The sequence below is a fragment of the Amblyomma americanum genome, chromosome 7 (genome assembly GCF_052857255.1).
Source record: "Amblyomma americanum isolate KBUSLIRL-KWMA chromosome 7, ASM5285725v1, whole genome shotgun sequence".
In the NCBI taxonomy this organism is placed as follows: Eukaryota; Metazoa; Arthropoda; class Arachnida; order Ixodida; family Ixodidae; genus Amblyomma; species Amblyomma americanum.
Genome location: NC_135503.1, coordinates 60,258,579 through 60,274,550, shown reverse-complemented (window position 1 = coordinate 60,274,550; position 15,972 = coordinate 60,258,579). Strand labels below are relative to the sequence as shown.

At 45.0% G+C, this 15,972-nt stretch overlaps 1 protein-coding gene across 1 annotated transcript; it reads left to right on the top strand.

The window, feature by feature from the left end:
- The first annotated feature begins 996 nt into the window (after positions 1-996).
- Positions 997-15,269, top strand: LOC144097717 (uncharacterized). Its single transcript, XM_077630359.1, has 2 exons — positions 997-1,982; positions 15,011-15,269. Exon 1 carries the CDS (start codon positions 997-999, stop codon positions 1,855-1,857), a length of 861 nt encoding a protein of 286 aa, XP_077486485.1. The 3' UTR covers positions 1,858-1,982; positions 15,011-15,269.
- Positions 15,270-15,972: the final 703 nt, after the last annotated feature.

The window sequence follows — 15,972 nt, the reverse complement described above, 5'->3', positions numbered from 1 at the left end:
CATGTTGCAGCATGAAGCCCTAGAGAGAATTCTCCAGAGAATTTTCTTGCAATAATTAGTCGAAATTGGCTTGAAAATATGTACCGATCATTTATTTTAGCATAGTATGTTCTATTACATTTAAAAACTTTTCACTTGAAAAGTTAACATGGCCATACAGTCGAGACTGGAAATCAATCCCCTCTTTTCATAACAATTTGTATACCCGGCTAATTTTATTACATGCGCGATTTTTGCATTCCTGTTTGCACCTTACAAAATACTTCTCTCGACTAAACCAGTAAAATAATTCTGCTGCAATTCGACTCATGTGGTGCCATTTGGTAGCCCATTTTTCATGTTATGCTTGAGTAGAGTACTTGCCTGATTGGATAAAAATTATTCAAAATGCTCATCGTCTTTAACTACGAAAAGCCAAAGCAAGCGGCACACGCAGCAGTGATTCTGGTTAATCTCGCTTCCTCTCTGTGGAAACGATCTATTCTCCCATGCTAGAGAAGTTGTTTCCCCATAGTAAGCCCGATTGCGCCACCAGAACCATCGCTACATATCCTCCTTGTTTTGCCTCTTCGTAGCAACATACGGTCACATTATTATTAATGTTTCTTTAATCTGTCAAATATTGTACTTCAGCATAATATGAAAAAAGACGCACTAAATTTTCCTGCATGCAAAAAATTAGAACATAAATATGTCCGCGGCGTAGCCGAGAAGTCTTTTAGAAAATACAATTAGGAATTGAGAATCGCGCCATTTAAAGATTTGGCCCGGTGTACTTCGCTAAAAAGTTTACAAGGCTGACTACATAGTGGTTTATTGTTACTTATAATGAAGAAGTGGTAGCGAAACCTTTGTCTAGAGTCATAAATCCTTTAACCTCTGTATACGTAATGTCATAGCAAATATTTGAATTGTATCTTTTCAGATGCGTGCTGCCTCAAAACTCGCAAAGTGACAACTCAAACCGTCCAGTTTCTTCAGATCAAATACCTCGCCATGTCCCAGGGTCGCCTCCTCATTTTCCTTCACGATTCCTGCTTGGAGCTCAACCAGGCGACATTCCCCCAGGTCTTCAAGGCCACATGCCGGTCTTTCATCATGGTCATCCTCTTCAGCCCGGCCAAGGCCCTAGGCCTGCTGCACCTCAAGGCCCAAGGCCTGCTGCCCCTCAAGGCCACAGGCCTGTTGCACCTCAAGCCCCCAGGCCTGCTGCACCTCAAGGCCCCAGGCTTGCTGCCCCTCAAGGCCCCGGACAACAACTTCCAGGCCCGAGGCCTCAACATCAGGACCTCAGACATCCACCAATTCAGGGTGCAAGGCCTCCTAGTGCTCAAAGTCAGAGGCCTCAACCTCATCAAAGTCCTAGACAAGAACAACTTGAAGGTGCCATGGCTATTCTTGCTCTTAGCCCCGGGCCTCAACCTCCTCCAGACCCCACGCCTCTTAATCCCCGCGGCTCCCCACCTCGTTTTCCTCAACGGCATTTGCTTGGTAGTGGGGCAGGTGAAATACCTCCAGGTCTCTTGGGCCATAATCCAGCTTTTGCTCAAGTTGCCAGGCCTCAAAATCCTCAAGGCCACAGGCAGAATGATGCTCATCGCCAAATGCTTCTATCTCCTCAGGGACTTGCGCCTCAACAACCTCGAGACTCCCAAAATCAGTCTCCCCAAGGCAGTGTGCCCCAACAGCCTCAAATACCTCTTCAAAGCATTGGTCATCAACCACCTCAAGGCCCGAGGCCTCAACCTCTTCAAAACTCAAGAAGAGCTCTTCCTCAAGTCCGAGGTGCCAGTGCTCCTGAAGGTGTCGGGCCTCATCCTCCACAAGACCTACGGCGAGAATCTTCTCGAGAGCTGAGGCAAGGTGCTAGGCTTCGAGCTGCTCAAGTCTCTCAGCAGGATGCCCCACAACGCAATCGGCCTCAACTCCCGCATGGATTTTGGCCGCCAGGAACACCAGCACAGCACACATGCCCCTTAATGGTAAAGTACTCACTCTCATTATACTTCTGTGAAAATGTTTGGTTCATTTTTGTAATATACTTACCTGAGGATGGAGAGAATAGCAGCAGTGTGCAGAAAGGTTTTTGAGCTGTGAGAGCTGGCCTGCAAAGCGGCACAGAAGTAGAGTTGCTTGGAGCATCATCCAAAAGACACCAGAAATATTCGCCGGCAGGATTTATGCTAAGAGAACGGAGACTCTACCTTGCAAGAGTAAAGAATAAGTGAAATAGCACACCATAACGCAAATAAGCCTTCATGTGATGGGGAATAGACAATGCGGAGACGGTAATACAGAAGAAGAGCGCTCTTAAAGCACACGCCCTGCAGTACGGAGAACTCGAAATGCATATACTACATGCAAGTGAGCGATGGCCGGCTTTATTTTTTGCCGTCCTTCTTGCGAGGCTCCTACAGCATTGCTTGAAAATACTTTCTCTTCAGTGTATTCGAATGCGGTCGAAAAGGGGGTGAAAGGCTTGCCATTTCGGTGACAAAGTAATTTAGCCCAACCTTTATTCCTTTTAAGCACTTAGCTTAGAGGGATCACATTTTACTACTGCAGTAAAATTTTCCTTAGGACTGAGTCGTGTGTTACCATTAGATTGCATTTCACTCCTGTAGGAAAACATCGCGTAGAAGTGAGGCATTTGACCGAAGACCGAGCAACGCACCGGTGCAACTTTGCATTCAAGGAAACCATTGAATAAACAGGGGAAAGCGTCGCAAGTGATCAATGCGAGTGATGGGGTTGAGTATGCGCTAACATTAGTGTTCCACCATTTCGGTGCCAGGCGACGTGATTAAGGCCATTAACTACATTGTGACGCGCCATGTTCCCTTAAAAATCTCCCTGTTCAATGCAGTGATCACACAGTGCCACGCCGTATATAAACTCTCCGCTCCTTGACTCCATTAGGTGACCGAGGTTCCCGCTCTGAACTAGTCGTGTTTCAACAATTCGGCCTCTCTCTACATCCACTTCCCTATCCCCTCCCTCAGCCCTTTCACCTTTTCTCTCTCTCTTGCCCCTACCCTTTCTGAATTTCACCTACCTTCCCCAGAGGCTTCACACTCCGAACGGGAGCGCTGGCCGCATTTTTCGCTAACAGTCGTTTTGACACTAACGCATAAGCCCTAGGTAGTGCACTGTATGTTTGACATAAATATTTTGCTTAAATTTTGGCCCTGTGGATTGGGATGATTGAAGGAATATCTGAAGCCCACGTCTCGACATCACAAGTAAATTAGAGGCGCTAAAAAAGACTGGTTCAGATGTGTTTTCTGAGATCAAGAGTTGCTCTCAAAAAAAGGGACGACAATGATGGTGGTCTTTGCTCGGGAAAACAATTCTTTTTATCGTAATTTGAGGGCGTTTAACTTCTCCTTTAATCTCCTTGATTCTGCGCGTTGAAAACATTAGTTTTTTTTTGTGAAAGATTACAAAGCACGGAATGCAGTGCACGATGCGGCATACATTAAATTCGAAGTTAGCGCATGCTTTTTTCTATGTAGTGGAGCTACAGCACCGCTTTTTTTCGTCACAAGCAGTGCCGGTAGATAACGCCCAGAATTCTTGAAAAGTAATTTTCAATATTAGAATTTTTTAAGGCACTCTCATAAAAATATCGAAAGTAACGGTTTATTATTTCGATGCATCAAAACATCTTTCTTTTAATGTTTTTTTTTCATCGCTCGCATGGAGCAGTTAAGGCTACCGCAGAAAACCGATGGGTAACGTTTTCGACGATAGCAAAAACGTTAACAGCAAAAAATGGAAGCTGGCCGACCCGAGATCTGCGGTTATTGACTAGTATCTTGAAATCTCACAATATATAACAAAGTTTAGTTCATTAGCTCTTTCGTGTTGAAAAATGATTTTGTCCGTAGGCACGACACAATTTTTGTCCTTCTAGACACGCTAACAATTCTTCGCTGCCTGACTGTGTTCCCATTGAGTTGCTGGTGGGCCAGCAGCAGTCAAAACCACATCTAGGTTGTCTGCTGGTGGAGAGAGATTTACCTACAAAGCTTGTGAGCACCGGGGAACATAAAGGAAACATTAGATATGCTGGAGGAATGGCTGAGAACAACTAAGAGGGAGTGCCTCTCAAGTTGAAGGGTCTGTGGAAATACACCTACCGGAGACAAAAATTGCTCAACTAAAATAAGACTTTTCTTGGTACAACACAATGACATTTCTGGTCCACAACGCAAGTTTTTTATCACTGGTGCAGTCCAGAGCGAAATAACATGTCTAGGGGCATCAGCATATTCCTGGTCACTACGCTATAGTGTAGTTGAGCTGTCTAATGAATTCGCTTTTTAATGTTCACTTTAGTGAGCACGACACTTCACTGCGTTTATACATAATTGAATCAATCTTCTGTTGTTGTTAAATATCAGAAACAAGGCCATTTACCAAGAGCCTACATATGGTACTTGTCTCCGCCCACATCTTAGCGGCTAATGTCCAAGTTTGCAGGTTGTAGGAGAAATTATGTCTACACGTCGAGAGCGTATTTTGCATGCTCTTGAAGTTGCGTCATACATATCGAGGAAGGCCACAGTATACAGAGCCGTTCATGGGCGTGGGTAAGAGCACAGGAGTTAGATCTTTTTACAATCTTTTCTGGGCCACTGAAAATTAGAACTCAGCAGAACTACCAAGCAGAAAAAAAATACACTGTGAACCGAGGCTGAAGTAGTAAACATACAATGAAAGCGTTGTATATACTGGTTTGCACAAGGAATAATTCGCGCTAGGTTCAAAGCTGTCACTCTGCCTAATATCGAGTGACCATCAGCGAAAAAATTATAAGTGTAGCGCTGCGGAGATGATCTATTCCAATAATGCGTACTTTGTTTACAGACATTCAATAGGACGCCAAAAACTTTGCTTTGTTAGGAGTCTATGCAACATCTGCATATTCAGTAGGTGTACATTCCCACATACCACAACGTACAGAACATTTGGTCCTAGTATATGAAACTGAGCCCTACTCTTCCGTCGACAGGGCAACTTCCTCTATGCTTCGTTTATATGTACAGAAAAAAAAAAACACTAGGTTATCAGCAGAAGCTTATACCTCTGGCTCGTTAGCCAAACGAAAACAATGAGCGGCAGCACTCTACGAAATACCGTTACAAAGCGGTTTTAAGTAACATGCTAAAAACTGCGTAGGAAACAAAAAGCTTTGCTTAACCGAGGACAGGATAGACATTACACGTGGAAAACAATCATCTAGAAACGCGTGTGAGGAGCAGTTACGGTAAAAAAAGACATATCGCATTCATAGGAGCTGAATCCGCCTTAATGTGCTGTAAATGGGTAAAAAACTAATGAATGGCGCCCTCGAATAAAAGTACTTTCAAGGTCAGTTTGCAACTTTCCTAACTGCTCCCCAGAGTCGGAAGAATTTTGCGAACCTCTACGCGCAAGATGCAGCCATCCACAAATGCGTGTTTATCATAATTTTTAAAATTAAACTTATATAATTTTTCGTAACTGACTGGCAGAATTCCGAAATCTATACCGGTGGTCGACATTTGCTATTGAGGAGCGGATAAGACAGAATAAAGCGCTGTGTAAAATTCATTGAAAATGAGATTAGGTTGGAAGGTTTTGGCAGCTTCTAGTTGATAAGTGCTGTTTTCAACAGTCCTAAGATTTTTAAGCCACTTATTTGAGAGCACAGTAGCTCTACAGGGTTTTACAGGGGACATGATACATGATTGCTCTATGAACAGCAGTAGCATTAATTATGGGTGCGGCTAAGAGAGCAGCGTAGTATTTTCGATCTCCAACAATAATTTCCCTCTGCATGTGACCAGTGCACCAGCAAAATATAGGCGCAAGGTAAGTTCGGCAGCAGTGTGCCGGCACTCACCAAGCAAAGCTTGTCCAGTTAGTTCCTCATAGTGCAAAGCACGAGTAGTGTGAGGCCAGACAAGCGCTGCCTTAAAGCATTCTGCATTGAAACTTCGAAGGTCGCACTCCATGGGAGCAATCACTGGTTACAACACAGAAGTCTTGCATTCAAGCTCGTGAAGCTTATAAAGTCTTGTTGATAGTAAGACATCATCGATTAGATCTCAATGACTATTCCTCGAACTTCATATTTAAGCACCTTTCACTCTGCACCAGCGCTAAAACCTATTCATCCTTTCGAACATGTGGGTTATAAACTAAGAATCGAGGAAGTAAATGTAGCCCAGTCGAGATTTATAGAGCGCTTTGCTAATACTTCTGGAATATAAGACTTCTCCTGTCATACGCTTTCGCAGCAGGCATCGGTAAGCCTTAAAACATAGACAAAGCACTTATAATGTATTCCAGCCATGTGTGCATTCCCGCATAGTGCTTCGCAGCAAGCGCCACCGTGATCTCGATGAGTTCACTTGATGCCTCCTCGTGCTGCATTGGCGTGGCCTTTTTTCCTCGCCGCCGCAGCTGGTGATTGGTTTAGTCATTCCGCCGAGCACTGCGATACTGCGCAGGGCGGTGCCTCGGTGCCGCGACAACTGCCGGCGGTTGCCCACATCAGAGCCATGCTTCACCTTCTAGAAAGTATCAAACCATGTACTTACACCAACCAAATGAAAGTGCGCATATCCTTCACGTGAGGCAATGAACCTACCCCTATGTCAACAGAAAAAATTGACACCAAATCGGACAACACACAGCAAGAAAGACTGGGCAGGCTGTGTTGTCTGATCTGTCGTCAATTTTTTCTTTTTATATCCAGCAACTAGCCCCCCAACATGTTATAGTCACCCCCATGTGCGCGCCGAAAAGTGTCCTGCATGTAACCTGTAATGGCACGGCGGCGCCACTAGAGCGCCAACACCTGCGCCGAGCATGTTGAAGAAGCCGACGTTGCCGGCTTTGTTTCGAAGCGGTCATCCAGCAGGTCGTTTAGCAATGAGCTTTTCTAAGGTCGTAATGATCGTTTTTTTACGGTTTTAATGCCAAAGCGGATCTCTTTACTGTCCTCATGAACCGATATTTCTTCAAAGACGCAGCCTTTTTAATAGCGCTCATGTATAATGCGAGAAAAAACTCAGCGGCAAGAGCCTCACGGCGAACCGCCTATTGCAACGACATAGGTGAATGTGCGACGTTGAACTTAAACGCCTAAAGGGAGTACTTTATTTACGTCTGCTAATGTGCATGATTTGTAGCCTTCATCGACCAATCCGTGTAGTGTTCACCCGAGAAACACTGGTTCGAACAAGGTTCAAAGGACCTCACTTGCCTCTTTTGGTCCGTTTTGCTGCCGCTTAAGCAGAGTGTAATCTTAATTTCAACCTCTATTTTCTCGTTATACCTGATATTTGAGTTTGTTACTCGGAGCTCTTGAGAATGCCCTGAAGGTCAGAGGCCGGCAGCAGAAGCTGCCGCCATGATTGTCTTGATTGCAATCAGTGCTAGGAAGGAGCGTTCTGCGATAGGATCCCCAGCAGGCGGCTTATACCCGCGTGGAGCAAGCGTGCAGGAATACAACGGGTAAGTGAGTGCTAGAAGGTAAAGCGTTATTCAGAGAGCTTTTTGATGATATGAGGCGATTGCTTTAGCTACCCTACATGGTACCGCCCACTGTGAGGAACTCTAGAATCTTACCTCTTTGACACTGCCATGCGCGGGATCTTCGTGCTTCATTTTTTGCTCCTTAACTTTCCTTGTTTGAGACTTTATGCTTGGCTTGTGATGAAATCTAAGTAGTCGCTAACCAGTCGCTACACCTTGTCTTTTAATGATTTCAGCCTACGTTTACGCGAAAAGGCACATGAATGGAAGCCACTAGAAATACATGATGCAAGACGCTAAACATCACTTACCACAGCGATGCAACATATGTATTACAGCGCAATGCCCACATAATAACATCTATTTCTGGCATCGGTCGCCACGGTGGCTGAATCGTTATGGTGCTGGGCTGCTGACCCAAATGACACCGGTTGGATCTCGATCGCGACGGTCGCGTTTCGAAGTAGGAGAAAGGCTAGAAGCCCATGGTACTGTGCGATGTCTGTGCACGTTAAAAAACCGCAGGTGCTCGAAATTGCAGGGAGCGTTCCAATACGGTATTCTAATATAGCCTGAGTCACTTTGGGACTTTAAACTGTATGAACGAACCAAACATCCACCGCGGTTCTAGTCAGAAAGAATGCCTTTTGCACCGATAGCTACACTACGGCAGCCACTTCGCGAGATCAGCGTGGCGGCGCATTGATTCGTGGCACCACCGCTCCGGCCATTTGTGCGCACGCGCGGAGTGACGTCAGAGCACGAAGCTGGTGTGCGCGCCGCGCGCCTATATTACGGTAGCATTTCAAGTCTTCAGCGTGGCGGCGCCGTGGCCACCGTGGCAGCTACAGGCGAAATCGAGTGGGGGAGGAGTGGAGAGGGGGAGAGGGGGAGAGAGTTAATCCACGTCCAGGGACGAGGAGGAGTAAAAGGAGTAGGAGAGGAGGACTAAAGGCAGGGAGGTTAACCAGAAAAATAGCCGGTTTTCTGGGAGGGGTGAGGGGAGAAAAACATGAAGGAAAAAAGGCAGTTGCAAGAAATGAGTCACTATGCAATGCCACAGCGTTCAGTGAAGTCATAGCCTATCGTGCAGACGAGAAGACCTCAAAAAGCGGAGCAGTGCTTTGGAGGCCTTCACCGCCGGCGACCGCCGCGGACAGTGGCCGAGAATCTTCGTTTCCGTCAGGGGCGAAGATGATGAAGGATCCATGAGAAAAGGAGCGCGAAAACAAGGCGACGGACGAAGACAGAACACACAGCACGAGCGCTACCTTCCGACTAAAGGAAAACCACAAAACCGTGTCGACCGGAACTTGAGCCTAACTACCTAGCGCATGCGCCAAGGCTGGGAAGCGGAAAAAAATTCTAAGGCAAAAATTCTAAGGAAAAAATTCAAAGGAAAAACGGCATAAGAAGATAAAGGTTATTGCAAACCTAGGAATCTCAATTCACGTTTTGATAAGAAGTTCGAACGAAGTCGTTAATGCTGTGAAATCTCTGAATGACAGGAGTTTTCTCGGGTTTTCCGTTGATATCAAAGACTTGTGTTACTCTTTGGTCCTTGATAACCTACTCAGCATTGGTGAAGAATCCATCCTTCATCACGGTGCGGTTGCTTTTCAAAATGAATCTGGCCTGTCTCTTGAGAAATTTTTGGAATTGCTTTTGTTCTATCTCCACTCCACCCTAATTAATTGGCAGGGCACTCCTCATATTCAAAAACAGGGAGTGTGTATTGGGTCCAGCTTGGCCCCCGTACTCAGCGACCTATACCTTGCACACTTAGATAGGATTATTCAAGATCGACTTGCCACTTCATGTGTGGTAAAAGTTTTTAGATATGTTGACGATTTTTTATTCCTTAATGACTGTACACCTTCGCTTCTTGAGCAAGTCTCAGCGGACCGTTTTGCCATTGTACAAGGGTGCTTTCTGCCGCTAACATGGACTAGTGAAATTCCCACTGACTCAGAGATCCACTTTCTTGACATCCGCCTTGAGTTCATGGACAATCACGTTTGATGGTGCTATTCATCCCGAGCTAACAAACTCCTTCTGCCTTACAAGTCAGCGCATTAAAAACTCATAAAACGAGGCATCATTAAGCTATGCATGCTAAATGCTCTATAAAAGTCATGCCCTTACCTTAGCAGTCACAGCTTTCAAGTACAACTTAGATTTCTCGAAGCAGGGTATCCTAATGTTATCTGCGTTTCAGTGGCTGAATGCTTGCTTAAGAAGGAACTTCAGAAAGAAGGAAGAGTGACAGATAAAACACAAGGCATGCCAGCTGTCATCCCCTACATCCATGGTCTGTCGCACAAACTAAAGAAAATAGGAAAGAAGGCAAATGTTCAGGTGGTTGTTACAGCCCCAGATAAACTAAGTGCCATTTGCAAAAGAACCCTGCCCGCCGAACAACGTCCCCATTATCCGCAGTGTAACATTCCTCACCGGAAAAAATTTGTTAAGTGCACTGAGGGCATCGTGTACAGCATCCCGCTGTCCTATGGGAAGCAGTACGTGGGACAGTCCGGTAGGTGCCTCAACGAAAGGCTTCGGGAACACAACATGAACTCGTTAACGGGCAGCAACATGGCCGTGCAATGCAAGGAGTGCGGGTGCGTGCCATTTCTGGATAAATGCCCTGTCGTTGCCAGAAGCACCGATAAATTGACTAGAGAAATCATTGAAGCTACTTAGATAGCTACTTTGCGTGATCTGTGTGTCAGTGAGCCTTCTATATTCTTATAAAAACGTGAATTGAGATTCCTAGGTTTGCAATAACCTTTATGTTCTATTGCAGTTTTTCCTTTGAATTTTTTCCTTAGAATTTTTTCCGCTTCCCAGCCTCGGCGCATGCGCTTTGTCGTTAGGCTCAAGTCTTGGTCGACACGGTTTTGTGGTTTTCCTTTAGTCGGAAGTTAGCGCTCGTGCTGTGTGTTCTGTCTTCGTCCGTCGTCTTGTTTTCGCACTCCTTTTCTTATGGATCAATACCGACTCGCCCAACATTACACCCTTGTAAATGATGAAGGAATGCCCAACGAAACGGAGCGGCGAAAGACTAACTTTTCTATTGGATTGAGTGAGTTCCATTCGGCCAGCTGTAGCTATTGCGTCACTCCATGTTTAACCAGAGCTATTGTTGACAGCACAAAAGCAGACGATTTCTAGATGTGCGACCTGTTGCGGTGGTGTGCGAGAATTTATTATCCCTTTCTAGCTCTGTTCGAACACATGCACCGGTTTTTATTCTTCACCAGGACACCAGCGGTTTTCATTAGGACATCGAGTCCTTTTCTCTAGTGACCCTCGTAGTGCTAGCGCACGAAAAGGAAAGGATATCCCACTCTGTACTGCGCCACTCGTAAATCGTCGCCTTTTTCCCTCTCTTCATCTTCCGATTCCACTTGCATTTCCCTCCTCTCTGAACGTAAAGAGGGGGATTTCCCTCCCTCCAATTTGCCACCTGTTAACCGTGGCAGGTTGTGGCTGGCAGGTGCAGGCATCACCAGGACACACAACAGCTTTGTCGCTAGTGCTAGCGCATTCCACATGTCAAGCGTGGCAGATGGCATTCGCAGGTGGAGGCTTCACCGCAGAAATGACGGCTTTTTCAGTAGCGAGGTAGCTAGGATTAGGAGCAGTAAAAAAAATTAGGCAGTGGCTTAGCTCTGGTTAAGCCCGGATATACAAGCGAAAAGCTTCAGTTATGCAAGGCTTATTTCCAGTTGTTCAGGCGTTTCGGCTGCACGTTTAGCTTTGACTTTATCATTTTTTCGCTGTTGAGCAGCTAACTCCCAAGCGAGTACTTCTGGATCGGACGAATTTAGTTTCTCAGCTTTTCTGCGTAGTCTAGCAGCAGCCGCGCTCTCCTTACCTTCCATGTTGAGTTCGCACGCCTATTCTCTGGCAAGCGCATTATATAGCCTCCTTGCGCATGGACATGACGCATATGTGCAGTAGCGCGCGGTTGCGCCGAAAGGTCAGGCTACGGCTGCGGCAGCGGAGAGGAGCGACCACCTGCGCGATGCGTGACGTCACTCCTTTTCGCGCATGCGCATAACTCACCTGTTCGGCTCACGCGAAGCTCGGCTCTGACCCGCGTAGTTAAGCTTTTCGCTTCAAAAGATATCGCCACTTCATCTGCAGTGCCGTCCTCCAGGACTCTTGATGCGGTATAACAAGTAAATATTTGACTACTACGATGATGCACTTGTTAGATTCCGATGTTCGGAAGAGGCCAGTGAAACATTTTGAAATTAAAATTTGATACCACCACCACCATCATCATCATCATCGTCGTCGTCGTCGTCGTCGTCATCATCATCATCATCAGTCTGACTGTACCCATTGCAGGGCAGAGGCCTTTCCCATGTCTCTCCAAATAAACCTGTCCTTTGCCAGCTGCGCACACCCTTTTGCTGCAAGCTTCCTAATATCGTCTGCACAGCGAACCCTCTGCGGCCCACTGTGGTTATTCCTAATTATTACAGACAAGTCTATAACTACTATGATGAGGTTAAATTGAATACATAGAAAGTGCACTATTAGGTCTGGGTCATTTAGATCAGTGTTTAGTTTGCCTAGCTTTTTTTTCTGTGATTTCCACTGCCAGCGAATTATCAAACAAAAATATCTCTTTTACTAGGCATGCAACAACATTGAATTTTTTCAGTTGGAAATAAATTATATTGGTATATTAAAATCTGGTGACCAATTTTGAATCAAAAATTTCTATTGCTATTCCTTCACTTCTTCAGGGTCGAAGTATGCAAAAGAAAAAGAATGACGCTGCAGGTCACAGTAAACTGAAATGCACTACCATGCAGTGCAGAAAAATCGTAATTGCTTAATTATTTAGGAATCACTTCCAGTTCCTCCACGAAAATACCTTACATTATTTTCTACACTATGGAGCCAACCGAAGTTTCCTTTTATGGCAATTGTGCGAATTAAAAGAAAAATAGCAACACATTCCGACACAGTGACTTAAGTAATCACCATATGAAGCAGTTGTGCGGACAGTGTTCATGCTACATAAATGTCGTTAATTGGAAAAAGCTACATGAAGTCGTTAAAAATACTGGTTACTAATAATTTCAGCTCCACATGATATGTGCGAATGATAGAATCTCAAACAACTATAGCTTTAGTGGTGACGCGTTTCCGGCGCCGATGACGCTATCTGACACCGACTAGATCTGCTGATTTGTGTTTTATTGCGCAAGCCTGCCAAATGAAAGCGTTGACGATAATGCCAAATCGAGGAGAATAATGACGATTCAGTTCGACGTTTATGCTTTCAATGCCAATTACATCAGTCACTTTTCAATGGAGGGCTTCGGGTACTGTGTTTTTTCCACCCGCTGTGATGTGGCAGAAATTAGGCGAAGGCATAGAGACGTCTCAGCACTGGGTGCTGGAATGGCAGGCGCATGATTTCTTATAATGCAATGGCCATCGAAGAAAATTTCCGGCCAAAAACCATGTTGTGTCTGCTTTTAATCAACGTCGCTAGTTATTCAGCGGGCTCCTTCATTGCACGTTCGCAGTTGGAACTCGCGACGCGCCGGCGAAACCGAGTGGGGCAAGAGTGGAGAGGGGGGAGGAGAGAGTGAATCCACGTCCAGGGGAGAAGTTGAAGAAGCAACGCCCGGCGAAACGGAGCGGCGAAAGACTGACTTTGCAATTCGACTGAGCTAGTTCCACTCGGCCAGCTGTAGTTATCGCGTCACTCCAGTTTTAACCACAGCTAAACCGCAGCAAATTTTTTAAAAGGGTGCGTGACGCCGAAAATTTCTGGTAATGGCAATTTCGGAATTCAAAAATTTTAAGGCTATCCCTAATGGTCGACTAGAAATTTTCGACATCAGCTAAGTGCCTTACTTACGTAAGTTAACGAGCTTGCTGCTGAAAGAACATCAAATCAGGTTCATTTTCCAGCAACAAGGGGGTCGTATGAGCTAAAAGCTACGCTAACAGCTTGACAAAGACTTGACAACATAACCCGGAGACTGGCTTAACAACGCCGCAAAAGGCATCCCGAAATCTCAAGATGTCGTTTTTTTAAATTCTGGTTCATTTTTGTTGAAACAACCAGCTATATTAGGAACAGCGAGAATTTTTATTTGTCCATGGGTAATCAAGAACTGTGCACAGTGTTAAATTTTGTGCTGAGACAAGTGCTCAACCTTGGTCCAGCAGTCTCTGTTACCGTCCTGTACAATCAGACGTGCACTGAATGAATATTTTAGCCCTCCTTGCTGGTCAATTGTGTTTGTACACGGAGAAAATTTCACGGAGTTTTTCGTCGCAGAACTTTGCAATTTTTCCCATCAACGCGGAACTTCTACTTAACTAAAGCTCAGTTTTGGCTGTTTGTTTTATTAGAAGCAGCAGATAGCATTCTGAAACTCTATTTTGATGTTGTTTTGTCTGGATTTATTTTTTGAACATTATGCGGTTTCTCGCATGATTCTTATATTCCACATTAGTCATCTACTAACAACTTCTTATATAAAAATTTTTTCAGGACAATTTAATATAACTGGTTTGCTCTCATTGCAGCTATGAGTTGAAATATACTTTCTATTGGACCATTTACCATCCATTTGGCTATCGGTCCATATATTTTGTACCTATTCGCTCGTATTTTTATAATGGAGGTTAGTTTTCACTGGATTCTCTTTCCGTCTGATCATTGGTTAGGAGCCTAAGGTTGCCTCCTTTCTTGGAAGACGCACCACAGTAGGCGCCCAGTCCACTATCTGATTTATACTATTGCAGAAGAGTTTGTCAGGGTTCAGTGGTCTCAGAAAGACTGCTTTTTAACTTCGGCTTTCGCTTCGCGATTACCTTCCGCTGCCCTAAATTACATGTTGGTCATCGCACGCAAACGCCTATAGGATGTAGCGCTGACTTGTGTAGGTTGCTGGCAATCTCAAGTTTAGTAAGTTTGGCGCAACATAGTCTTAGTTGCTTTCGCTCCAAAAAATTTTCTATAGCTAGCTATTCTCAATTTTGTGTCTTGTTACCTTCTGGTGGCAATTTTGTTCAACAGCGCTTTTAGATAAATTTACGCTTACAATTTTTAGCACATAATTATGATGCTCATGTTATAACGGGGCCTGCGCAAACGCTGATAGGTTGTCTGTTAAGATTTCATCAAAACTGTTCGTTTTGATGAAAACTTTTTCTGCGTTCGGGTTATAAATAATACTCTGCGCTGATAAAGCGCAGTTCCTCTAGCGCTTACCCAGTGATTCTCAGAAGAAAGTCACCTTTGCGTGCCCAATCAGCACAATTTTCCGACTAATAAACAATAGTGAGAAGCTAATTAAGCATGACGTTATACATGTTATTCTCTGTGACTTTGTGCTTGTTTCTGATGAGATAACTTGGACGGAAGAATGCGTAAGAGTGCTTTTTATTTTCTTTACCGCAATGTCATTCAATCTTTCGTCTCCCTTTCATTTAGTGCCGTCCCGGACAACGGTTAGGGGATTCATGCGGTCCACCACAAGGTTGCAGATGCGGCGTCTGGTACCCAAGTGCTTCTGTGCGGCATCTTCATTGCATCTTTGTTCCGTCGGGATAGCATTGACGAAAGTATCCGTAAAATAATCAGGAATAAACAAGTGACAAAATATTGAGAAGCGACAGACCATGCCGGCCGGTCATAACAAGAATTGGAAGCACACTAAATGTATTCATATATTCCGAGAACAGCGAAAAGATTTCAAACATTAAACATTTTTCTTTTCATCCCCGAAGCCTACAGTGCGCTTTTATATGCCAACTTCATAAAGAGTCTAGAGAAAACGCTTCGGCCTCAATTCTATGACAAATACTTAGGCTGAAGGAATCACAAAGTGCGCGACGCAAAACAGTGTCAGCAGCAGGCGCTTTTACACTTCGCCAATGAAAACAAAAAGACGGACTCCGCGACGTGAGCCGTCGCGAAATGTGCCGCTGCGAGCAGCTCGCTAATTACTTCTTATGCGCTTCAAAAGCGCATGACTTTGCTCTCTTGCAGCCCAAGTGAAAGCGGAGACGTGGCGGCAGCCAAGAAATCTTTGCGAGAGGTACAAAAGCGTATTCTGCGCCAACGGCAGAGAGATGAAACACTTCGGCAATATTTGAGTCACACTTGATGTATCACACTGTTTTATTGCGAGGTCGCTACAGCCAAACAATTTGCGTCTTTGAGCATTAGCGGTTACCCTCATTCCACACTAAGCACCTCAAGGCCCTGGACACGAACATCTTCAATGCCTCAAGGCTCATCCTCACCTGAACCCTGGAGCCAAATCTACTCAAGATTCGTTACTTCCTAGTCCTCGAGGCTTAATCCTCATTTTCTCCACGATACCTCTTTGGAGGTCAGCCAACAGATATTCCTCGAGTTTTTAGAGGCCACAGAGCAGTTCTTGTTCAAGC